This window comes from Heterodontus francisci, chromosome 7 (assembly GCF_036365525.1).
Source record: "Heterodontus francisci isolate sHetFra1 chromosome 7, sHetFra1.hap1, whole genome shotgun sequence".
NCBI classification, from domain to species: domain Eukaryota; kingdom Metazoa; phylum Chordata; class Chondrichthyes; order Heterodontiformes; family Heterodontidae; genus Heterodontus; species Heterodontus francisci.
The window spans coordinates 101481249-101506280 of NC_090377.1; the positions used below are offsets into that span (position 1 = coordinate 101481249).

The 25032-nt window shown below is 42.0% G+C and overlaps 1 protein-coding gene across 3 annotated transcripts in view; it reads right to left on the reverse strand.

The window, feature by feature from the left end:
• Positions 1-25032, reverse strand: part of LOC137372183 (cyclin-dependent kinase 2-like) — a 75178-nt gene that overhangs the window by 11030 nt on the left and 39116 nt on the right. For 2 of the 3 annotated variants that reach the window (XM_068035750.1, XM_068035746.1), the window contains 3 exons: positions 21633-21803; positions 19831-19932; positions 2687-2890 (listed from right to left, as the gene is read on the reverse strand). In XM_068035750.1, coding sequence (XP_067891851.1) covers positions 2687-2890; positions 19831-19932; positions 21633-21803 — 477 coding nt within the window. Of the gene's footprint in view, positions 1-2686; positions 2891-18535; positions 18726-19830; positions 19933-21632; positions 21804-25032 lie in introns of those variants that run through there. The other variant, XM_068035747.1, reaches the window with a different exon arrangement.

Below are 25032 nucleotides of genomic sequence, written 5' to 3' on the forward strand. Positions count from 1 at the left end.
AACACTAACATCTTTATGCCATTAGCACCACTGAATGGTCAATGCTACAGAATGTCCCATATATTCTGTGTATGTCAGCACGTGGCTCCTGCATACACTCAGAGTGATGCCGCTGAGGTTGGCCACTCTCTCAATGCAGGAGCTCACGTGCTCAAAACCCTGAGACATGACAGTGCTCATGTGATGAATGGACTCCTCCATTGCTTCCATGACTCCACATTGCCTCAGGGAACTCTGACATGTAGGCATACATCTCCCACTGCTAATCCAGGATACCACCCTTGTATACAACTCCTGAGGCTGTGCTTCTACACCCAACTGAGCATGTCTGCGTTTGTCCTCCATTCAGCAATGGGGATCTTCCCACAGCTGCTTCTGCCTCCTACACCTCCCCCTGCTCACTCATGAAGTGTTGGTCACGCTGTGCCACCCGTTCTAAAATCCAAGAGGGCCCACCAAGGTGTATGCATCAGCACTGGTGGAGGATGCGCTTGACTGGTGTGACAGTACAGCCTCGCTTGTTTCTTCCTCCTCTGCAGATGACGACAGACGTCCCCTGCCCTGCCTTAGCTCCTCCTCCACATCTGTCCCTGTGCGAGACATAAGAAGATAGTTAAGCTAAATCATATGTTAGCAGCTGTTTCCGCAGAACCAAAGTAGCCCATTAGACCTAATGCCGTGGCAGGAAGGCAACAGGGAGAAGGAAGCTCCATCCCTGTCACCTGAAGATGATCAGATCTTTTCACCATGCCTTGCATGGACTCCCATCTTGCTATCACCCACTCCCTCACGTGCTGGGCTGCCTCCTCCATGGCTGTCAGAATGGCTAGATGTGGCACACCACCACCTCTGGACTGAGTCCTTTCTCTTGTGTTGTGCACTCTTTTCTCCTGCAAGGTCAAGAGGGTGAGAGTTAGGACCATAGTGCCCTCCTTTGTTACTTCCAGCAGCGCTAATACATGTGATCTTACTATCTTCGGTTTTGCATCCTGCGCACTTGCTAGTGATGTGATCTTTTCCCATGGTTCTGTAATCCTCTTGGTCACAGGTTTTGACTGTTCTGGGGGACTATACGCCCTCAGGCTGCTCATCTCGTGTGTATGCTTGTGACTGCAGAAGTGCAGGCGTGTCATCTGGGTGCAGCATTGCACTCACCTTGCCAGTCCACAGAAGGTCATTGAAGCATTTGCGGCACTGTATCCAGGTCCTCCCCAACATGCTGTGGCCCCTCACTTCCTCTGCCACCTCCAATCAAGCTTCCTCTAAAAGCGGCAACCACAATAATGACTGCCAGTTCGCCTTTAAATCGTGCCCGCCTCATTGCTCTCCTGCCTACTCCGTGCCTCCACCACTGCTAATTGGATGGTAAGTATACACTCTGGCCACTAACTGGCCTTCATATTAAAAATTGCATTGGCCATCAGGTGCCAATGAGATGCAGGCTTGGAACCCGGAAATGCATCTGATCGCAGAACGAAAATTCAGCCCCTCATGTCTAGAATTTGGCATGGCATTCTGCTTGTAATAGCCTTAGACAAATCTTTGACTTGTAACTCAGTGAAGAATTTAAAAAGAATGAGTAAACCTGAGTACAGTTAATTGCTACTTTAAGGTGTTTTCCAGTACCACCATACCATGAACCTTAAAATTATAGAATCTTTCTGTACTAAAGGACACCATTTTGCCAGTCAAGCCTGTGCTGTCTCTCTGAAAGAACTATCCACCTAGTCCAATTCCCCTGCCCTTTCTTCATACCCTTTAAGATCTCTTTTTCAAATATTTAACTATTTTCCTTTTAAAAGTTATTATGGATCTTGCCTTACCATTGTTTCTATTTGGGTATTGCATGTCTTATCAACCCTCTCCATAAAAAAATTCTGCTAACCTCTCCCTTTATTCTTTTGCTGAAACAAAGTTCATAGTTACTGGTTCACCTACAGGCAGACACAATTTTTCTTTATGTATTGGTCAAAATTCTTTTTGAGTATCTTATTTTGAATATCTGTCAAATCTAATCTTAACTTTATGAAGTTTCTTATCCCAGGTGTCATCATAGTAAATCTCTTCTGTACCCTGTTCATGCCCTGGACATTCTTATGGGTGCTCATTAATAGGCACAATTCCAACTGCAACCTAACCAATGATTTGTACAGGTTCAAGATCACCTTTTTTTTGCACTCTATGGGGCAGATTTTGACCATGCTTCAATGAAAGTAAAACTTGGGAGCGATGTAAAACGGACTGCCAATTCGCTATTACTCATTTTACACTACTGCACAGTCAAAATCTACCCCTATTTATAAAACCTAGGATCTCAACTGCTTTTTCTCATAGCTTTATCAACTTGACCTCCCACTTTTAAAGACTTACATACCTAAGTGTCTCTGCTCATTTACTCCACTTTTAAAAGTGAACATTTCTGTAATTTACACCATTGAACAACATGAAGTAACAGAAGTGCAATTCAAACCCCTGTCCCTGAAGACCAGAGCCTGAATCCAGCACTTGAAATTATCAGGTCAATCTACCACAAAAAATTATGGTTTCAGTGGTGCTGTATAAGGGCACTGATACAAACCCATCCCTTAATTGTTGGTGCCAATATCTACACTACTTTACAAATATATATGCACAGCTGTTACAATTTAAAAGTTAAAATAGTTATTTATTTGGGTGCACCACCAACCATCAGTAGATCTTTGCCATCTATGTCCAGATTGGGGAGTATCTTGTTGAAATCCTGTCTGATCCACCGAGGGAAATTTGCTTTGTAGTCAGGTAGCTGTGTAACCCCAGGCCACACAGACTCATTTGGGGTACCAAGTGTGCGGAAAATCCTGAAAAGCTGATCAATCTCAGAGTCTCCAGGAAACAAAGGTTTTCTTGTGACCTTTAATTGAAGAAAGAATTCACATAAATTATACAGGTGACTGTTATTGGACATAGGTTTATGAAATTATATTGAATCTTTTCCCCTCCTTTTACTCTTTCAGTTGAAAATGATAACTGATGTTGTTATACAGTTCCAACGGTTCCAACAGCATCCCAGTGCTTCACCTGACGGATTTAGATTGTTCTTCATGTGTGAGATTAGATAGAGTCAGCAGGTTTTTTGACCACAGAGGAAGCTATATTCAAGCCCAAACCTGTTCTTACTTAAAATCCGAGTACGGATTAATAAGAGTGTTTTTTAATAGCTGTCACTAGATAGTGATCCAGTAAAGGAACCCTTGCTTTTCCCACCCCACCCTCCCTCCCTAACCTCCATCCCTGGTGATGCTGAGGCCAACTGTAATGCACATATTAAAGCTGTAGTTCAAACCAGCCAATGCAGAAAGGACCAGTAATCTTTTCTCGCCTATATTCTCAATACCATTAGACACTGAGCCATCGGGATACTCTGAAATAATACTCTTAAATGTTAAAGTTAATTTAGGATTGAATGACAACTTAAAAACTAGCATACTGGGAATGACATAATGCAGTAATGATTTATTATAATCGCAGAGATCATTTATAATGAGGATGCCATCTGGAAATAATACATATACTGCGACCTATATTATTCAGTGTTTCAGCTACAATATATTAAACATCTTACATATAGCTGGCGCTTCCTGTCGGCATCACACTTAGTTTCTGTCACACTTTAGCATACAATTCCATAAACATCTGCTAGTTACCATTCAAAACATTCTGGTACAGTAGAGTCACAGTTTATACCTTAAAATAAAAGCAAAATACTGCAGATGCTGGAAATTTGAAATAAATACAAGAAATGCTGGGAATACTCAGCAGGTCTGGCAGCATCTGTGGAGAGAGAAGCAGAGTTAATGTTTCAGGTCAGTGACCTTTCATCAGAACTGGCAAAGTTTAGAAATGTAATAGGTTTTAAGCAAATAAAGTAGGGGTGGGGGGAAAAGAGAACAAAAAGGAAGGTGTGACCCTGTCCTATCAACACCTTCCCATTTGTTCTCTTTCCCCCCACCCCCACCTTATTTGCTTAAAACCTATTACATTTCTAACCTTTGCCAGTTCTGATGAAAGGTCACTGACCTGAAACATTAACTCTGCTTCTCTCTCCACAGATGCTGCCTGACATGCTGAGTATTTCCAACATTTCTTGTTTTTATTACAGTTTATACCTTCTAGTCCAACATAACTTTTAGTGGTATCGCTCAATCATTTACATCACTTGTGAATTGCTTCCCCACAGGTGAAAAAGTATATGAGAAAGAAAGTAATCATATGAACTTTGTATACTCAATATTTTTATTTATCAGCAGAGTTTCTGTACTATTATACACTGAGAGTCGGAGGTTTTATAAGAACAGGATGCTATGCCGTGCAGTATTACCAGGGACACTGACATCAGCATTAGGGTGGCCCTTGCATCTTGGAGCAGTGAGATGGGGATCCTGGGGCCTGCAGTACTTTCAGCATTATTCCAGAGATTGGAAGCATTTAGAGGAACACTGGAGAGGGAAGATCTGGGAGCACTGGGGCAGGTCTTGTAATCTGGGAACATTGGAGGTGGTTCTAGAATTACAGAGCTCCTGGAATGTGGTCTAGGGGTTTGTAAGTGGTGAGATGGGGTCCTAGGATCAGAAATTGTGGGGGTGGAGATTCTGAGAAGGATTGTTGGCACCTGGCAGTATGGAAAGGCGGAAGAAGGATCGAACAGGCTTAGTGGAGAGAGATGTCTGTAATTAGAAAATTCAAAATTTTGTACATTTTGGCAGAAGGGCTGGTGAGAGGAAATAAAGAATAAGTGGTACAGTTCTAAATAGTGTACAGGACAGAGGGACCTGGGGGTTCATGTGCATAGATCTTTGAAGGTGGCAGGACATATTGAGCGGCTAGTTAGCAAAGCATATGGGATCTTGGGCTATTGACTGGAAAAGCAGGGAAGTTATGCTGATAGATTTCTAGATATTAAAGATGTCAAGGTACGTGGGGATAGTGCGGGAAAATGGCATTGAGGTTGAAGATCAGCCATGATGTAGCTGAATGGCAGAGCAGGTTTGAGGGGCTGAATGGCCTACTCCTGCTCCTATTTCCTATGTTCCTAACCTTTATAAAGCTCTGGTTAGGTCATAACTAGAGTATTGCATTCAGTTCTGGTCACCACACTTTAGGAAGGATGTGAGGGTCCTTAAGAGAGTGCAGAGAAGATTTACTAAAATGATTCCAAGAATGAGGGATTTTAACTATAAGGTTAGGTTGCATAGATCTTTGAAGTTTGGAAATAGAGGATGTCCTTGAGTGGGGGGGAGGACAGAATCAATTTGGTTAGAGCTGAGAAGCAAAATGGGTATGATCACGCTACTGGAGTATTCTATAGGCCTCCAAATAGTGAGAGAGAGAGACAGACAGAGGAGCAAATCTGCAGGGAAATCGCAGATGTGCAAGAACTATAGACTGGTGATATTGGGGGACTTCAATTATCCAAATAACGATTGGGATAATGTTACAATAAAGAATAAGGAAGGACAGGAATTTCAGAAATGTGTTGGGGAGAACTTCTTTGACTAGTATGTTCTCGGTCCAATTAGGAAGGAGGCATTACTGGATCGGATGCTGGGGAATGAGATGGACCAAATGTGAGGGAACACTTGGGTAACAGTGATCATTATATCATAAGATTTATATTAGTAATGTAGTACAGCAAGGAACAATCTAAAGTAGAACCTCTAAACCAGGGTTATCCAACCTTTTTTGTGTGGGGGGCCACATTACTATTTTTGTCTTACATGGTGGGGGGGGGGGGGGGGCGGGTGGGACAATTTCAGAAGATAAAGGCATTAAAATTTATCTTACTATTAATCAAAACAGCAACAAATGTACATTTTTGTGAAGAAGATTTAAATGAGAAGACTAATTTATTGACTTACTTTCTCTTTACTATGTTGGACATTGATTTAGTGAGATATCTGGCATTTTTTGCTTGCACAAGTAGTCAATGTTTGCCCGCACACTTGTAGTGATACGGAGTATTCTGGATAGATGTCATTCTGTCAAAAGTGATCTTGATCACTCTCTCTTCCTCCCTCTCTGTCCCACTCTCTCTTTATCTGCCATCCCCTCTCTCTTTGTCCCCCTTCTCTCTCTCCACCCCCCTTTCTCTCTCTCTCTGTCTGCCCCTCTTTCTCTCTTCACCCGCTCTCTCTGTCCCCCTCTTTTTCTCTCTCTCGGTCCCCCTCTCCCTTTCTCTCTCTCTGTCCCCCACTTTCTCTCTCTCTCTATCCCCCACTTTCTCTCTCTCTCTCTGACAGTTGCAGAGAGTGGGAATGCTCAGCAGATAGTTGATCAGTTTAAAAAAAAAATCAAGTTAGTTTTACAGCTGACAGTTGTTGACATCGGAAACAGCCATTTCCAAACTTCAGACAGATTTGGGGTTTTCCAGCGGGCTTTTAAAAAATCCCGAAACTGTCCGTAGATGGGAAACAGCTGTTCCCTCGGTCAGCTGTGAAACTGATATGATTTTTTTTTTTTAAAAAGCCAATGTGCAAGAAGAAGACAATGGAAAATTTCTCATCTCCAGTCTTGGACCCCTGGCTAGGATGAGGAACGGTCCTGGGTACAGTTTACACCCACGGGCCAGATGGGAACCTTTGGCGGGCCGGATCCTGCCTGCGGGCCAGATGTTGGACGCCCCTGCTCTAAACTGTAAGAGTTCAATGGAATGAGAGGGGATCTAGCCACGGTGAAATGGAGTCATAGAGTCTTACAGCACAGAAACAGGCCCTTCGGCCCATCATGTCTGCGCCGGCCATCAAGCACCTATCTATTCTAATTCCATTTTCCCGCTCTTGGCCCGTAGCCTTGCATGCTATGGCATTTCAAATGCTCATCTAAATACTTCTTAAATGTTGTGAGGGTTCCTGCCTCTACCACCATTTCAGGTAGTGTGTTCCAGATTCCAACAACGTTCTTGGTGAAAACATTTTTCCTCAAATCCCCTCTAAACTTCCTGCCTCTTACCTTAAATCTATGCCCCCTGGTTATTGATACCTCTGCTAAGGGAAAAAGTTTCTTCCTATCTATCCTATCAATGCCCCTCATAATTTTGTATACCTCAATCAGGTCCCCTTCAGCCTTCTCTGCTCTAAGGACAACAACCCTAGCCTATCCAGTCTCTCTTCATAGCTGAAATGCTCCAGCCCAGGCAACTTCCTAATGAATCTCCTCTGCACCCTCTCCAGTGCAATCACATCCTTCCTATAGTGTGGTGCCCAGAACTGTACACAGTATTCCAGCTGTGGCCTAACTAGCATTTTATATAGCTCCATCATAACCTCCCTGCTCTTATATTCTATGCCTTGGCTAATAAAGGCAAGTATCCCACCTATCTACCTGTGCTGCTGCTTCAGTGATCTATGGACCAAGGTCCCTCTGACTCTCTGTACTTCCTTGGATCCTACCATCCATTGTATATTCCCTTACCTTGTTAGTCCTCTCAAAATGCATCACCTCACAATTCTCAGGATTAAATTCCATTTGCCACTGCTCTGCCCATCTTTATCATCCTGTAATCTAAGACTTTCCTCCTCATTATTTACGACACCACCAATTTTCGTGTCATCTGCAAACTTACTGATCATACCTCCTATATTCACGTCTAAATCATTCACATACACTACAAACAACAAGGGCCCCAGCACTAATCCCTGCATTATATCACTGGTCACAGGCCAAAGATTGACAGGAAAAACACTAACAGTAGGTAATCTGTAAGGAGGAGATGTTTCAGGTACAGGCTAGATACATTCCAACAAAGGCGAAAAGTAAGGAAACAAAGCCAGGGCTCCTTGGATGACGAGGGAGATAGAGAATATGATGAAACAAAAAAAAATAGGGTGTATGATGCATGTCCGGTGAATTCTTCAAGTGAGAACCAAACCAAATGCAATAAGTTGAGAGAGAAAGTGAAGAGGAAAATAAGACTAGCAAAGAGAGATGAGAATAGAATGGCAGTTACTGTAAAACGGAATTCAAAAATCTTCTACCGGCATGTAAATTGTAAGCTGATAGTGAGAGGCAGGGTGGGGCCTTTAGCGACAAAGAAGGTGACGTATGCTTAGAGGCGCAAGACAAGGCTAGAATACTTCATGAATGCTTTGTATCACTGTTTACTAAGCACTAGGATGCTGACAAAATATTGGTAGCAACAGAGATGGTAGAAATAACAAATGGGATGAAAATTGCCAGGAAGGATGTACTGGAAAGGCTGGCTATGTTTAGAGTGGATAAGTTGCCTGGTCAGAATGGCTTGTACCCCAGGTTGCTTGGGGAAGTGGGAGTGGAGATAACCGAAGGGCTTGCCATAATCTTACAATCTTCCCTAGATATGCGGGAGGTGCCAGAGGATTGGAGAATGGAAAATTATTCAAGAAGGGGTATAACTGGTCAGTTTAACTTCAGTGATGGGTAATGTTTTAGAAACAATAATCAGGCACTTGGAGAGGTTTGAGTTAATTAAGGAGAGTCAGTACGGACTTGTAAAAGGAAGATTGTCCTTGACTAATCTTAATTGAATTTTTTGATGAAGTAACAGACGGTTGATGAAGGAAAAACAATGGATATTGTCTATATGGATTTTAAGAAAGCGTTTGACAAGGTAGCACATTAAAGGCTGGTGAACAGAATTGAGGGAATAGGAGGGTCAGTGTCAGCTTGGATAAAAAATTAGCTTAAGGACAGAAAACAGCGTGTTGTGATAAATGATTATTTTTCAGACTGGTTCAGTCAAGGGTCAGTACTAGGACCACTGTGTTTTTTGCTATATATAAGTGGCAGATGGAATTTAATGCAGAGAAGTGTGAGGTGATGCATTTTGGCAGAAGGGATAGGGAGAGGCAATACAGACTAAATGGCAGTTATAAATGGTGTACAGGGCTGAGGGACCTTGGGATTCATGTGCATAGATCTTTGAAGGTGGCAGAACATATTGAGAGAGTAATTAGCAAACCATATGAGATCTTGGGCTTCATAAAGGGGCACTAAGTACAAAAGCAGGGAAGTTAAGCTCAACCTTTATAAAGCTCTGGTTAGGCTCCAACTAGAGTATTGCATCCAGTTCTGGTCACCACAGTTTAGGAAGGATGTGAGGGTGCTAGAGAGGGTGCAGAGGAGATTTACCAGAATGGTTCCAGGGATGAGGTATTTTAGCTACAATGTTAGGTTGGAGAATCTTGGGTTGTTCTCCTTGGAGCAAAGGAGATTGAGGGGAGATTTAATAGAGGGGTACAAAATTCTGACAGGTTTAGATAGGGTGGACAAAGAAAAGCTATACCCATTAGTTGAAGGTACAATGACTAGGAGACACAGGGTTAAGATTTTGGGCAAGAGATGCAGGTGGCATGTGGGAAATGTGGGAGTGGTAATGCCTTGGAACTCGCTGCCTATGAGGGTGGTGGAAGCAAAAACAATCAATGATTTCAAAAGAAAATTAGGTGGGTACTTAAGAGAAATAAACTTGCATGGCTACGGGGATAGGTTGGGGGAATGGATTGATTGGATTGCTCTACAGACAGCCAGCATGGACTCAATGGCTTCCTTCTATACCGTAATGACTCCCGACTTTCTCTAATAAATACAACATTCCGTAAAAAACTAAAATTGCCTCAAATATTCATCATCAGTTTCCAAGTTTTAGACAAAAAACAACTCAAGCCTCACATGTGTTCCAATCACGAAAATTGTCAGAATTAATAGTTTGTTAGTAATGTCAAATTTGCCCGAGCAAGTAAATCCGCCATTTATTCAAAGTCTTTTGGGAAAAATGACTCAAATCTTCAAGAAATGAAAAGCCACATTCTTCTACTTTAAAATACAAAGTCCAGCTCAACTGAGTCCTGCGAGACAGTGCTTAGCTCATGAAATTTGGTAAGTGAGGGAATTTTAAGGGTGATCTCCTTCTAAAATCTAGTCAAGTTTTAATTTAGCATTTAACTTAAATATTAAATTGTAGTTACTTTCAATCTTAGTCAGTGAAAAACAAGCTCCCTGCTAGAGGCAGCTGCACAGTTAATTAAGTAGGTCGCTAGTTAGAACTGGTTTCCTAGTCAACAGGGTCTGACTCAGATCTCTGGAACTGTAGGTACTCTAAATACAGGAGAGTAAGTAAATAGCACGAAGTCCAACTCGACTGAATCCTGAGAAACAAAGTGCTTAACTTGGGGAATTCAGTGCAGTGAGGGAGGAGGTACTGCTCTGGTCTTTTATGGAACAAGGAGTGATCCGAGTGAGGGAGCTGGAGACAACAGACCTGAGAGCTGAAGCCCAGAAGCATTAATTAGGTGAGCAGGTAGATTATTGGTCGGTGAGCTTTAAGGCTTTTATTTTCTCTCTAAACCCGGGCAGTAGTTTAAACTGATACTGGGGAGATACAAGTATTGTATTACTTCTGTACTTTAACTAGCTCAACTATTAAATATAGCTACAAATATTCACTGAGTGATATTTCTAAACATGAAACCTAATTAACTAAATAAAACACAATAAGGATGGCAGGGCAGATGATGTGTTGCAGCTACAGCACATGGGAGCTGGTGGACACCAGTGTGATCCACAACAATCACATCTGCAGTAAGTGTCTGCACCTCGAAGAGTTTCGGCATGAGCTGGAGTCTGAGCTTCGGACACTGCAATGCATCAGGGAAGGGGATAGTTAACTGGACAGTTGATTCCAAGAGGCAATCACACCCCTTAGGCTAGGTACTTCAGATTTGGTCCATGGTCAAGGACAGAAGGGTGTGACTATGAATGAGGCTGGTATGGGAACCCAGAAGGTAGAAATGGAGGAGCCTCAGCCCTTCCACTTGTCCAATAGGTTCGATGTTCTTGCAGCTTGTGTGGGTGAGAGCAGGGACTGCAGGGAGGATAAGCAAACTGACCACAGCACGGTTGTGCAGAAGGCCATTCAAGTGAGGGGTAGTTCAAAAACAGAATTGTTACAGAGCAGGAGGCCATTCAGCCCATTGTGCTGCACCAGATCTTCTAATGAGCATTTCACCTAGTGCCACACCCCTGCCGCCTTGTCGTAAACCTGCACATTCTTCCTTTTCATATAACAATCCAATTCTCTTATGAATGCTTCAATTCAACCTGCCACCACTACACTCTCAGACAACGCATTCCAGACCTTAACTGCTCGCTGCGTGAAAAAGTTTTTCCTCTTGTCGCTTTTGCTTCTTTTGCCAATTACTTTAAATCTGTGCCCTCTCACTCTTGATCCTTTCATGAGTGGGAACAGTTTCTTCCTATCTATTCTCTCCAGGCGCCTCATGATTTTGAATACCTCTATCAAATTTCCTCCCAGCCTTCTCTTCCCCCAAGGACAACAGTCCCAAATTCTCCAATCCAACTTCATAACGGAAGTTCCTCATCCCTGGAACCATTCTCGTGAATCTTTTCTGCACCCTCTCTAATGCCTTCACATCTTTCCTAAAGCATGGCGCCCAGTACTGGATGCAATACTCCAGCTGAGGCCGAACTAGTGTCTTATACGAGTTCAACATAACCTCCTTGCTCTTGTACTCTATGCCCCTATTAGTAAAGCTCAGGATACTGTATGCTTTATTAACTGCTCTCTCCACCTGTCCTGCCATCTTCAATGATGTATACACATATACACCTAGGTCCCTCTGCTCCTGCACCCCCTTTAGAATTGTACCCTTTATTTTATATTGTCTCTCCTTGTTCTTCCCACCAAAACGTATCACTTCACATTTCTCCACATTGAACTTCATCTGCCACCTGTCCACCCATTCCACCAATTTATTTATGTCCTTCTGAAGTTCTACACTATCCTCCTCACAGTTCACAATGCTGCCAAGTCTTGTATCATCTGAAAACTTTGAAATTGTGCCCTGTACACCAAGGTCTAGGTCATCAATATATATCAGGAAAAGCAAGGGTCCTAACACTGACCCCTGGGGAACTCCAATACAAACTTCCCTCCAGCCTGAAAAACATCCATTAACCACTACTCTTTGTTTTTTGTCACTCAGCTAATTCCATATCCATGTTGCTACTGTCTCTTTTATTCCATGATCTATAACTTTGCTCACAAGTCTGTTGTGTGGCACTGTATCAAACGCCTTTTGGAAGTCCATGTACACCACATCAACTGCATTGCCCTCATCAACCCTCTCTGTTACCTCTTCAAAAAACTCCAGCAAGTTAAATAAACATGACTTTCCCTTAAGAAATAAATCCATTCTGGCTTTCTTTAACTCGCATTTGTCCATGTGACTGTTAATTTTGTCCTGAATTATTGTGTCTAGAACATTCATCACCACCAAAGTTAACTGACTGGCCTGTCGATGCTGGGCTTATCCTTACACCTGTTTTTGAACAAGGGTGCAATGTTTGCACTTTTCCTCTGGCACCCCCAAGTCGAAGGAAGACTGAAAAATTATGGCCAGTGCCTCCACAATTTCCACTTTCACTTCCCTCAGTATCCTTGGATGCATCTCATCTGGTCTAGGTACCTTATTCGCTTTAAGAACAGACAGTCTTTCCAATACCTCCTCCTTATCAATTTTAAACCCTTCTACTGTCTGAATTACCTCCTTTATTTTGTATTTTATTTTTATTTAGAGATACAGCACTGAAACAGGCCCTTCGGCCCACCGAGTCTGTGCCGACCATTAACCACCTATTTATACTAATTCTACACTAATTCCATATTCCTACCACATCCCCACCTGTCCCTATATTTCCCTACCACCTACCTATACTAGAGGCAATTTATAATGGCCAATTTACCTATCAACCTGCAAGTCTTTGGCATGTGGGAGGAAACCAGAGCACCCAGAGGAAACCCACGCTTCCTCTTTCACCATTACCTGGTTGCATCTTCTTCCTTAGTAAAGACAGATGCAAAGCTATTCTTGGTTCCCAATAGTATTTTCTACCTGGCATCTGTCATAAGCACACTTTTTCTTCTTTATCTTAATCTACATCCCTTTTGTCATCCAGGGGGCTCTGGATTTGTTTAGCCTACCTTTCCCCTTCGAGGGAACATACCTTGACTGTGCCCGAACTCTCTTCTTTGAGGGTAGTCCATTGTTCAGCTACCATTTTTTCTGCCAACATTTGACTCCAATTTATTCGCCTCAGCTCAGTTCTTACCCCATTGAAGTTGGCTTTCCCCCAGTTAATTATTCTTACTCTGGATTGTTCTTTGTCCTTTTCCATAGTCAGCCTAAACCTTATCACTTATAACCAGTGATCACTATCCCCTAAATGCTCTCCTACTGATACTTGATCCACTTGGTCCACCTCATTCTCAAGAACCAGGTCTAGCAGTGCCTTTCTCATTGGACTGGCAACATACTGCTGTAGAAAATTTTCCTGAACACACTCTAAGAACTCTTATCCCTCACTGCCCTTTCCACCACTACTATCCTAATCTATGTTTGAATAATTAAATTCCCCCTTATAACTACCCTATAATTTTTACAACTCTCTAATTTCCTTCCAAATTTGTTCCTCCACATCCTTCCCACTGGTGGCCTCTTGACAACACCAAACAATGTAACTGCACCTTTTTTGTTCCTTAGCTCTAGCCAAAATGATTCTGTCCTCAACCCCTCTGGGACATCCTTTTTCTCCAGCACTGCAATGCTCTCCTTAATCAATACCACTATCCCTACCCCGTTTATCCTTTTTCTATCTTTCCTGAACATCTTGTATCCAAGAATATTTAATACCCAGTCCTGCCCTTCTTTGAGCCACAACATCATATTTCCACATGTCAATCAGCACCTGTAACTCACCAATCTTATTAGCAACACTCCAAGCATTTACATACACGCACATTAACCCTGATTTAGACTTTATTACTTTCTCCCTTACTCTGACACCACCTAATAACTTATTCTAGTGCTATCTATCGCTCCCAGTGTTCTGTGCACCTTGGTGTTCCTCTCTGATATTTCCTCCTGGTTCCCACACTCCTGTCAAGTTAGTTTAAACCCTCCCCAATAGCACTAGCATATCACCCCACAAGGAAATTTGTCCCAGCTCTGATCAGGTGCAACCCGTTCAGCCTGTGCAGGTCCCACCTTCTCCAGTACTGGTTCCAATGTCCCAGGAATCTAAAGTAAAGGCCTGCTCAAGTCACCAAAAAAAACCCAACCTGCACCTGACGGAACCACATGGGACCCAAGCCCAACCCGCCTGAGTCCCTCCATTTTCCCCCCGAGCCCAAGCCAGACCCACCCCAACCCAACCACCGTAATGTTCCCTTCACTTACCTTCCGACTCCCAATCGGCCGGAAGCTGCAGCATGAGCGTGATGATGTCATAGAGACGCTCACTGCGCAGACTCAGAGTTTCCCTGCTTTACATCCCGAACTCGCAGCTCAGTTAAGTTTTTAACTTCTAACATTTACCTTGCTGTGTGTCCGACCCGGACCCGGCCCGACCCAGCCAGAGCCCGAAGGCCGGACCCAGAAGAGCGGCCCAGCCTGACTCGAACCCAACACATGTCGTCAAGTTCAAGTTGGGTAGCAGGCCTTTAATCTAAAGCCCTCCCTCCTGCATCATTTTTCCAGCCATGCATTTATCAGCACTATCCTCCTATTTCTATACTCACTTGTGCATGGTACTGAGAGTAATCCAGAGATTACGACTTTTGAGGTCCTGCTTGCTAATTTCTTAGCTAGCTCACCAAACTGTTTCTGCAAGATCACATCCCTCTTCCTACCTATGTAATTTTCTCCTTTAAAAGGTGATGTTGATGCTGCCCAAAGCAATCTACAACATTGCTTAGAACAGAATCCTTCATATGCAGATGCCCATCTCCTGATGGCTCAGGTTTACCTGTCTCAATAAAATTTTAAACTCTGCTCACATTCTCTGGAACTGTGTTTGAGTTATAATTTTGAGGTGAATTTAATAGAGTTCACTGAATAATGTTTATAATAATTTTAAGCTTAAATTGTTCCAGCGCAGATTTTTAGTTTTTATTCCAACTTTCCTTTATTTCTAAGGCGCAACAAGCTCATTAAAATTAATTTCAATTTATAATCTCTCTTTCTGTGCATATTTACTAAATTCAATAACCTAGACTTTCCACTGATTCATTATGACAGTTGAACTGTGTCGTGGCATGACTGCTGACTGCCACAAGTGTGTATCCCTGGTCCAAGATGATTTTCTGACTTGAGGGTTATTTGAATTTTCCAGGCAGGCTCTCCATCCTCCCTGGGTATTCTGCCTGAAGGGAGTGGTAGATGCAGGAAGGATGTTCCCGATGGTGGGGGAGTCCAGAACCAGGGGTCATAGTCTAAGGATACGGGGTAAACATTTCAGGACTGAGATGAGGAGAAATTTCTTCACCCAGAGAGTGGCGAGCCTGTGGAATTCGCTACCACAGAAAGCAGTTGAGGCCAAAACATTGTATATTTTCAAGAAGGAGTTAGATATAGCTCTTGGGTCTAAAGGGATCAAAGGGTATGGGAAGAAAGCGGGAACAGGTTACTGAGTTGGATGATCCTCCATGATCATAATGAATGGCGGAGCAGGCTCAAAGGGCTGAATGGCCTACTCATGCTCCTATTTTCTATGTCGCTATGTTTCTATGTCTCATTGATACCAATGTGGACCATTGTTCACCCTCCTCCCTCAGGGTGCTCTGCAGCTGTTCAGTAACATCCTTGACCCTGGTACCAGGAAACAGCACACCATCCTGGATTCATGACTGCAGCCACAGAAACACCTGTCTGTTCCCCACCTATCGAATCTCCTGTAACTATTGCTATTCCAGTATTCTTTGTGTCTCCCTGTGCAGCTGAGCCAGCTGTGGTAACATGGCCTTGGCTCTGGCTGCAATCCACAGATGAACCATCACTTTCCTCAGTAGTTGGAACTGAAGGTAGTTCATCAGAGTTCTGATGAAAGGTCACAGGCCTGAAATGTTAACTCTGTTTCTCTCTCCACCTGCTATGTATTTCCAACACTTTGTTATTTCAGATTTCCAGCATCTGCAGTATTTTGCTTTTATTCAATTCATGGGGCACTGGCACCAGTACTGGGGAAAGAGGGAACTGTACCACTGGGACACCCTTCACTTGAACTGAGCTGAGAAAGTATCCTGGCAAATTGTATAACTAGGGCTTTAAACTAATTGGTGCGGGTTGGGGGGGCAGGTTCACATGAGGGGAGATTTGCAACATTAAAGAGAAAGGACGAGGCAATAGTGCAGGATAGTAATATGGTATTGATCACCAGAGTATGATAGGAAGGAACAGAACGTATAAACATAGGGGTGCCCCAGCAAATAAGGTCAGAGGAGGAAAAAATGGTAAAAAGATAGAATTATAGCCTCTTTTATCTGAATGCATGCACCATTCATAACAAAATGAATTGATGCCACAAATAGAAATAAATGAGTATGAAATGATAGCCATTACAAAGCCGTGGTTGCAAGGTGACCAAGGCTGGGAACTGAACATTCAAGGGTATTTGACATTTCAGAAGGATCGGAAGAAAGGAAAAGGAGGTGGGGTAGCTCTGCTAATAAAGGATGAGATCAGCACAGTAGTGAGAAATGATCTTGACTCGGAAAATCAAGATGTAGAATCAGTTTGCGCGGAGATAATAGCAAAGGAAAGAAATCACTGGTGGGAGTAGGGCACCAAACAATAACTACACTGTAGGATAGAGTATAAATCAAGAAGTAACGTGGACTTGAAAGAAAGGTACCACAATAATTGTGGGCAATTTTAATCTTCATATCGATTGGACGAATCAAATTGGCAAAGGTAGCCAGGAGGATGAGTTCATAGTGTGTATTTGAGACAGTTTCTTAGAACAATACGTTCTGGAACCAACCAGGCAGCAGGCTATTTTAGACTTGGTAATGTGTAATGAGGCAGGATTAATGATCGCATAGTAAATGATCCTCTAGGCAAAAGTGATCATAACATGATAGAATTTCACATTCAGTTTGAGGTTGAAAAATTTGGGTCTGAAACTCGTGTCTTAAACTTAAATAAAGGCAATTACATAGGTATGAAGACAGAGTTGGCTAAAGTGGACTGGGAAAATAGGTTAAAAGGTAAGACAATGGAGAAGGTGTGGCATATATTTAAGGATATAATTCATAACTCTCAACAAAAATATATTCTATTGAGAAAGAAGGACTCAATGAGAAGGACGCACCATCCATGGCCAACTGAGGAAGTTAAGAATGGTATCAACTTGAAAGAAATGCCGTACAATACTGCGAAGATTAGTGGTCGGCCTGGAGACTGGAAAAATTTTAGAAACCAGCAAAGGATGGCTAAAACAAAAATAAAGGGGGAGAAATTAGAGTATGAGATTAAACTAGAAAGAAATATAAAAACAAACACTAAAAGCATCTACAAATATATAAAAAGGAAAAGAGTAGCTAAAGTAAGCGTTCATCCTTTAGAGGATGAGACGGAATATCATGGGAAACAAGGAAATGGCAGAGAATTTGAACAAGTGTTTTGTATCCGTCTTCACAGTAGAAGACACTAAAAGCATCCCAAGAACAGTAGAAAATCAAGAGGCAAAAGGGAGGGAGGAACTTTAAACAATTACTATCACTAGAGAAAAAGTACTAGGAAAACTAATGGGACTAAAGGCTTACAAGTCACCTGGCTTGCATCCTAAAGGAAGGGGCTGCAGAGATAGTTGATGCATTGGTTGTAATCTTCCAAAATTCCCTAGATTCTGGAAAGATCCAAGCAAATTGGAAAACTGCAAATGTAACACCTTTATTCAAGAAATGAGGGAGAAAGAACATAGAAAACTATAGGCCATTTAGCCTAACATCTGTGATTGAGAAAATGCTAGAATCCATTATTGAGGAAGTAGGAGCAGGACATTGAGAAAATCATAATACAATCAAGCAGAATCAACATGGTTTTACGAAAGGGAAATCATGTTTGACAAATTTATTAGTTTCTTGAGGATGCAACAAGCAGGGTGGACCTGTAGATGTCATGTATCTGGATTTCCAAAAGGCATTCAAAAAGGTGCCACGTAAAAGGTTACTACACAAGTTAAGAGCTCATGGTGTTGGGGGTAATATATTAGCATGGATAGAACATTGGCTAACTAACAGGAAGCAAAGAGTCAACACAAATGGGACATTTTCAGGTTGGTAAATTGTAACTCGTGGAGTGCCACAGGGATCAGTGCTGGGGCCTCAACTATTTATGATCTATATTAATGACTTGGATGCAGGGACGGAGTGTATTGTAGCCAAACTTGCTGATGATACAAAGATAGGTTTCAAAACAAGTTGTGAGGAGGACACAAAGAATCCGAAAAGAAATATAGATAGGTTCAGTGAGTGAGCAAAAATTTGGAAAATGGAATACAATGTGGGGAAATGTGAGGTTGTCCACTTTGGCAGGAAGAATAGAAAGGCAGAATATTATTTAAATGGAAAGAGACTGCAAAATGCTGTGGTACAAAGGGATCTGGGTGTCTTCAGACATGAATCACAAAAAGTTAGCAGGTACAAGTAATTAGGAAGGCAAATGGAAATGTTGACATTTATTGCAAGGGGGATGGAGTATAAAAGGAGGGAAGTCTTGCTACAACTGTACAGGGCATTGGCATATACACATAGTGCATAGATTGCACACAGGGAAATTTTTGTAATCGGCACATTCTCAGGAGTGGTGAAAGCTGTTTCCAACTGTAAAAATATCTAATCAGACATCAGACATTTTCTGAAAACAAAAGTAAACAAAATGTTTTTTAAGATGCAATCTGAATGACTTAATTTGTCCAGCAACAAAATGACAGTGAAATGCTAACATGTTGATATAGGAACTTTGCAATATAAATGTTTACATGGGGTTTTTCCATTGTGACATGCTGATGTATGGGGCCAGATTTTTAAATGGCTGTGCAGGTGTGACCAGATGCTGCTGGGGCAGAAAAATCGTGTTGGTTTGCCGGCATCTTCCCACCTCTGGACCATTTTCAAGAAGGCTGGCTCAGAGGTGCAACGGCTACCCATCCATGAATGGAAGCAATTAAGAGGTCTATTAAGGACCCTCTCAAGTGCCAATTGGAATTTTCCAGCTGGCAGGTGGGCCTCTCACGGTGGCTGAAACACATAGTGAAAGGAAGTGGCAGACTGGGGGTGGGGGGGCCAAAGCTCCGGAATAAATTAAAGCCCCTACACTGGTGCAGATGGATGGCCACGGCTGTGGCTGCAGCCACCCTCTGGAGGGGATCCCCCTCCACATTGGCGTTTGGCAGCTGTGGCCATTTTTATCTTCAAAACTTTTAAAAGTGCTGAGAGGGTGCCTCCATCTTGAGGCGTCTTCTCTCTCTCTGTCTTACCTGATCGGCAGGCTGCCACTCTCTCAATGCTGGAGGGCCTCCTACTGGCCCTGCAGTATTAGGAGCCCACCCAGCATCCATAAGTGGACAGCAAGCGCCCCCACTGGCCATTAATTGGCAATTCCTTTGGAAATCATGTTGGGTGGCTATTTCCGACATGGTGCGGAGTCGGGACCTGCATTTTATCCCGACATCAGGGTCTCAACCCCAAAACAAAAGTCCTGCCCGTGGTCTTTCCATTACCAAAGCATGACACAGAAAGAAAATTTAATATGTACAGAAAATGCAAACTGTATTCAAGACCTTTAATAGATAGGTAGATGACATTTCAGTCATGAGATACTTTGTCATTTTTTTGTACAACATGTTCTCATCTGCCTTTTAAGCTTTAAATAAAAAAACAATCTTCTGAACATACCAGGAAGGCATAAATTTACAAAACAAATATACTTTATAAATTAATCGTATTTCTGAAATAAATACCATTTCTGCAAAGATGCATCCTATGCTCCAAACATCCACTGCTGTTGAGTAAAATTTACATCCCATTAAAATTTCTGGTGCTCTGTACCACAAGGTTACAACCTAAAAATAAAATAAATAAGAATATAAAATCAAAGAATAATAAACATTTTGAAAGTCCAATTCACCCAAGTGATTTCAACATAAATATGTTACAAGTATACATGACTGATCAGTGTCTATTATAAATTTTAGAAGTATTCAAGAGCCATAAACTATCAGCAGATTTCAGTGATTAATTATAAATATAAATATTTAAGGCGACTGAGGTCTGTACGAAGCTCAAAAGTTGATTATATAAATAGAGTAATGAAGTCTCTCTTTGCACTACCTTGTAGTTTTCTGTGGAGCAGGGAGTCAAGAATACAGTAGAATTGGCACTATCTATCTCAATTTATGATAAATTAGTGCTGTTTAAACTGAGACTTCTGTGGTTCCAAACCTTTTGGTAATGAAGAGGTGAAGCCTGCTATTAGATAATTAAATAAGTATTACCTATTAAGAAAAATAAGCTTTTCATCTTTCCTGATGCTTTGTTTCCATTTAGAATTATTAAATAAAGACACAATCCATTCTAAATAAACAAATCACTACGCATCTGGAACACTAACTATTTTCAGGGATTTGTGGACTTCTCATGAGGACAGGATAATGTTTAGCTTTCCTAATTTTTGACTCCTTTTAACAGTGTTGACTCATGCAGAGAATGATTCCATAATATTTCAGGAAGCATCACAGCTGAGGCTGTTCCTGCAATAATTACCAGACAGGCACAATTTATTTTTGATAAATGATTAAGAGTGGAAACCGTGGTCACTTTTTTCCTTCTTCCTAGGTCAGTGATGCTAAAACCAATTGTAGGACTTTTCTCTTTGATAGGTTAGTGTTGATGGATGCAATTGGGATTATGCCACTGTTAAAGATGATTGAGATCAGTTGACTTAACATAGACCATGAATCAACTCCAGGACTGTTCTAGTCTGTAGGCCTCAATACGTCACCAAGGAATGGATTATCTACTGAGCTATCGCAAAAGTCTCCTAGTTGGCAGTTTAATGGTTTAGCAGTTAACTACTAAACATCCATATTATTTAATAAATGGGTTTTTCAGCGTTATAATAAAAGGTTGACCAATCTTCTGCTCTCCACAGGGAATCACAGCTTAAGGGAAAGTTGGTAGGATACAACATTGTAGTGCCAGTTTTCAGTCCTGCACTTGCTTCCTTTTGGGAACTTGGGATGCAATTCCCTAAATTCCTCTTAGCAAGAATAGGATCTCTGAAAAAGGACAACCTTGCAGGCCTAATAGTCTTTCCTTGTTCCTAAAACATTTCTGCTTCCCTTACACTAAATATTACTTTTTTACTGCTACAATTATAGTCTGATGCTGAGAGCAACAGCGGCATTGCAGAAAAAAACAGACTTCAATGAAATTGACCAAAATTACTTAAAATAGATTCTCAATTTAGTATTAGGGCTTAAAGCCCTGTTACCATTTGAAGTAGCTAGAATTCATGAGAACTTAAAAATGGAAATGCTAATAAATATGTGCTTCCTTTTTATGAGCCTCATAACATCATTTTTTTTGTAAAATCATGCAGCATTCTGATTTTCAAAAGTTCATATTACCTGGCTGAGCAACTTTTTAAAATGTCACGTGTAAGAAGGGGATAAATCTATAAAATTATAATGGGAGTAAAAATTAATATCCAAGTCTTAACTTTATGAACCATTTCCAAAACTGGATAGATCTTAATAATTACCTCATGAGTATAAGTGCGCACAGGAACTCCAAAAGCCCTTGCCAATCCAAAATCCGCTAATTTGATTGCACCAGCATCATTAATGAGCAAGTTTTGTGGTTTTAGATCTCGATGAAGGACTCTGTGAGAGTGACAGAATGCAACACCTTGCAGCAGCTGGAACAGATAACTCTGCCAAAAGAGGTGTTTTGTTATGTGAATATTCAGCATTCAGAAATAAACTATTCAAACAGGCAAATTACCATATCTGTATCACCCAATTCCTGTCATTGCAATACAAATCCAGGAAAATATTACTGTACTAGCACATAATTGAGATAACAGAGCTGCTCCAATGGCTCTGGGGTAAATATCACACAGACCTGAATGCCTGTTTTAATCAGATAAGTTAAGCAGCCCTCTCCTCCAGAGAGGAAGTGTGAAATTACCTTCAATGCAGTCATTATAATTCAAGCATTCGCTTAAAAAAAAAATTTCTATGTCAATCACAAACAGCATCCACAGACAGGCCCATGCTTCCTATAAACTGAAATGTGACATGCATAAAATACTCTAAGAGGCGGCATGCCTAAGGTGAATAATAAACCTGAATGCTGCAAATAAGATCACTGGAAGTTAGTGCAAGAAGCTGGTTTCTGCAATTGACAGACCAATAGAACAGAAGAACAAACAATAAAGTGCTTGAAATAATAAAGTAATGTATCTCAAAACTTAATTCTTGTAGGATGGCACACAGATTTTCTAATTTTTTTTCTGTTCCTTGTGGCACTATTTTTAATAGTTCCACCTGTAAATTTGATTAAACATCCTCTCCTCCAATGGTGTTATCTCTAGAACCATATGATTCCATCTGGAGTGTGAATAATTATGCAAATGATGTTAGGCCAAAAAACTGAGTGCTATGTATACTTGAAAATCAAGCAGATTTTAAAGCAGTGCTATCCAAATTAGCACAGACTCAAACATAAAAATGAAAATTGGCCCCATTGTTTCATTATAGAATTTTGTTGCTAGACCTTTGACTTCAAAGCCATTTTTTCAAATGAATGCCATTTCCATTTAAACAAACTAAACTACTTACTATAAACTAAGAAACAAAGTGAAGGAAAAAGAAAAAATATTAATTTTTTCAGTGGGTAGAAATTCAGAATATAATCAGGCAGAGTCAACACGGACTTATGAAACGGAAATCATGTTTGACAAATCTGTTGAGTTTTTTGAAGATGTAACTAGTAGGATGGATAAGGGGAAATTAGCACAGTGTGTGCTCAGTGGAAACAAGAAGTCAAATCACTTGGTGTTGCCCACAGGATGAAACTGCTGATCAGCAACGTTGTTATGTCCAGCTTGTAACTCAATCAACCTTGTGATCAGCACATTGTGCTTGCCCGCAGGATGAAACTATTGATTAGCAGAGGTTTTATGTCTGTCTGCACACTATACATTGTCGAGACTTGCGGGGGCCTATTCTGATTAGATAAACAAAAAGGAATTGAGAACTGGTCGAAACTACAAAAGAACTGTGGAAATCAGAGGAGGAAGTGGGCAGTGTCTCGAAGCAAATAGATGTGTATTTGGGCATCCGTCTCACTTGAAATGAACATTCCAGTAAACCCCACTGTAGGTATAAAACCTGCAGCACAAGAATGATTGGGGCTAGCCCTTATGGTCGATAGGAAGAGCGTGGGAAGGTGTAAAATATATTTCTCTGGTTTCTCTTCAGATTGTATAAATCTTTTGCCTGCAGGTGGTTTTGGATTTTTTGGGGGGGGGGGGGTTCGGCGCTATTTTTACGGGTTTTCGCCCTTTGGGATTGGAGATCTACCGTGGTTGTTGTTTTCCTGTTGGTTGGGGTTTTAGTGCCTGTCCCAGGAAAGCTTCAAGCAAAAAATGGCTGCAACCAACAACAGAGCTCCAGGTCAGGGGGTGCTTAACACCATTACAGTGGTGGTGAAAGATAGTGAAGGAGGTGCACCATCGACTACGCCCTCTTCATTAAGAAAATCCTGATTGGACGCTGTAGATTCCAAGCTGCAGACATCTTCTCCCTGCAGGACTTCCCCAGCAGTGGCTATTTCGATGTGACGTTCAAGAACTGGTAAGTTTTGCACTAGCAATAATTGATTGTAAAGCTAAGTAATAGCAGGGCAGTTAGGCCAAGTGGAATGTGCCTCTTGTGGTATGTGGGAAGTCGTGGACGCACCACGTGTCCTTGACAAACACGGCTGCAGGAGTGTCTCCGGCTGCAGAAGCTTCAGGTTTCGGAGCTCGAGCAGCGACTGGAGTCACTGTGGCGCATCCGCAAGGTGGAGGACATTGTGGATAGCACGTTTCAGGTGGTGGTCAACCCGGTGCTTAGAGCACAGTCAGAGAGAGACTGGATAGCTGCCAGACAGACAAGAAGGTCAGAGCAGGTACTGCAGGAGTCCCCAGAGGGCATACCACTTTCTAACCGGTATTCAGTTCTGAGCACCGATGGGAAGAAGGGTTCCTCTGTAGAATACAGTGGGGTCATGATTGGAACACCATGGGTGACTCAGCTGTGTAGGGAGGGAGGAAAAAGAACAAGGGAGCAATAGTGGTAGGGGATTCTATAGTTGGGGGAACAGATAGGCGTTCTTGTGGTCACAGATGTGATTCCAGGATGGTAAGTTGCCTCCCTGGAGCAAGGGTCATGGATATCACTGAGCAGCGACAGAACATTCTTGAGGGCGAGGGTGCACAGCCAGAGGGCGTAGTCCACATTGGTACCAACCATATAGCAGTAAGAGGTATAGGGTCCTGCAGGCTGAGTTTAGGGAATTAGGAAAGAGATTAGCAAGCAGGACTACAAGGGTAGTAATCTCCGTATTACTCCCAAGGCCAAGTGCTACTGAGTATACTAATAGGAAAATATACGAGATGAATGCTTGGCTGGACAGATGGTGCAGGAGGGAGGGCTTCAGATTTCTGGGGCATTGGGACTGGTTCTGGGGAAGGTGGGACCTGTACAAGCCAGATGGTTTGCACCTGAACAGGACTGGGACAAATATCCTTGCAAGAAGGTTTGCTGGTGCTGTTGGGGATGGTTTAAACTAGATTGGCAGGGGGATGGGAACCTGTGCGCAGTCTTAGGACAATTTCAGGGCAGGGAACAGGACGCAGAAAATTAGCAAAATTAGCCAGTGACTCTGAAAGGCAGAAGAAGCAAAGGTTAAAAAGTGCGCAACACAGGAATTTGGCAGTGTTAAAGGGTATTTATTTAAATGCAAAGAGCATAGTGAATCAAGCTGATGAGCTGAGGGCACAGCTAGACACATGACAACACGATATTGTTGCTTTAACGGAAACTTGGCTTAAAGAGGGGCAAGAATGGCAGCTCAACGACCCTGGATATAGAGTTTTCAGGTGTGATAGAGAG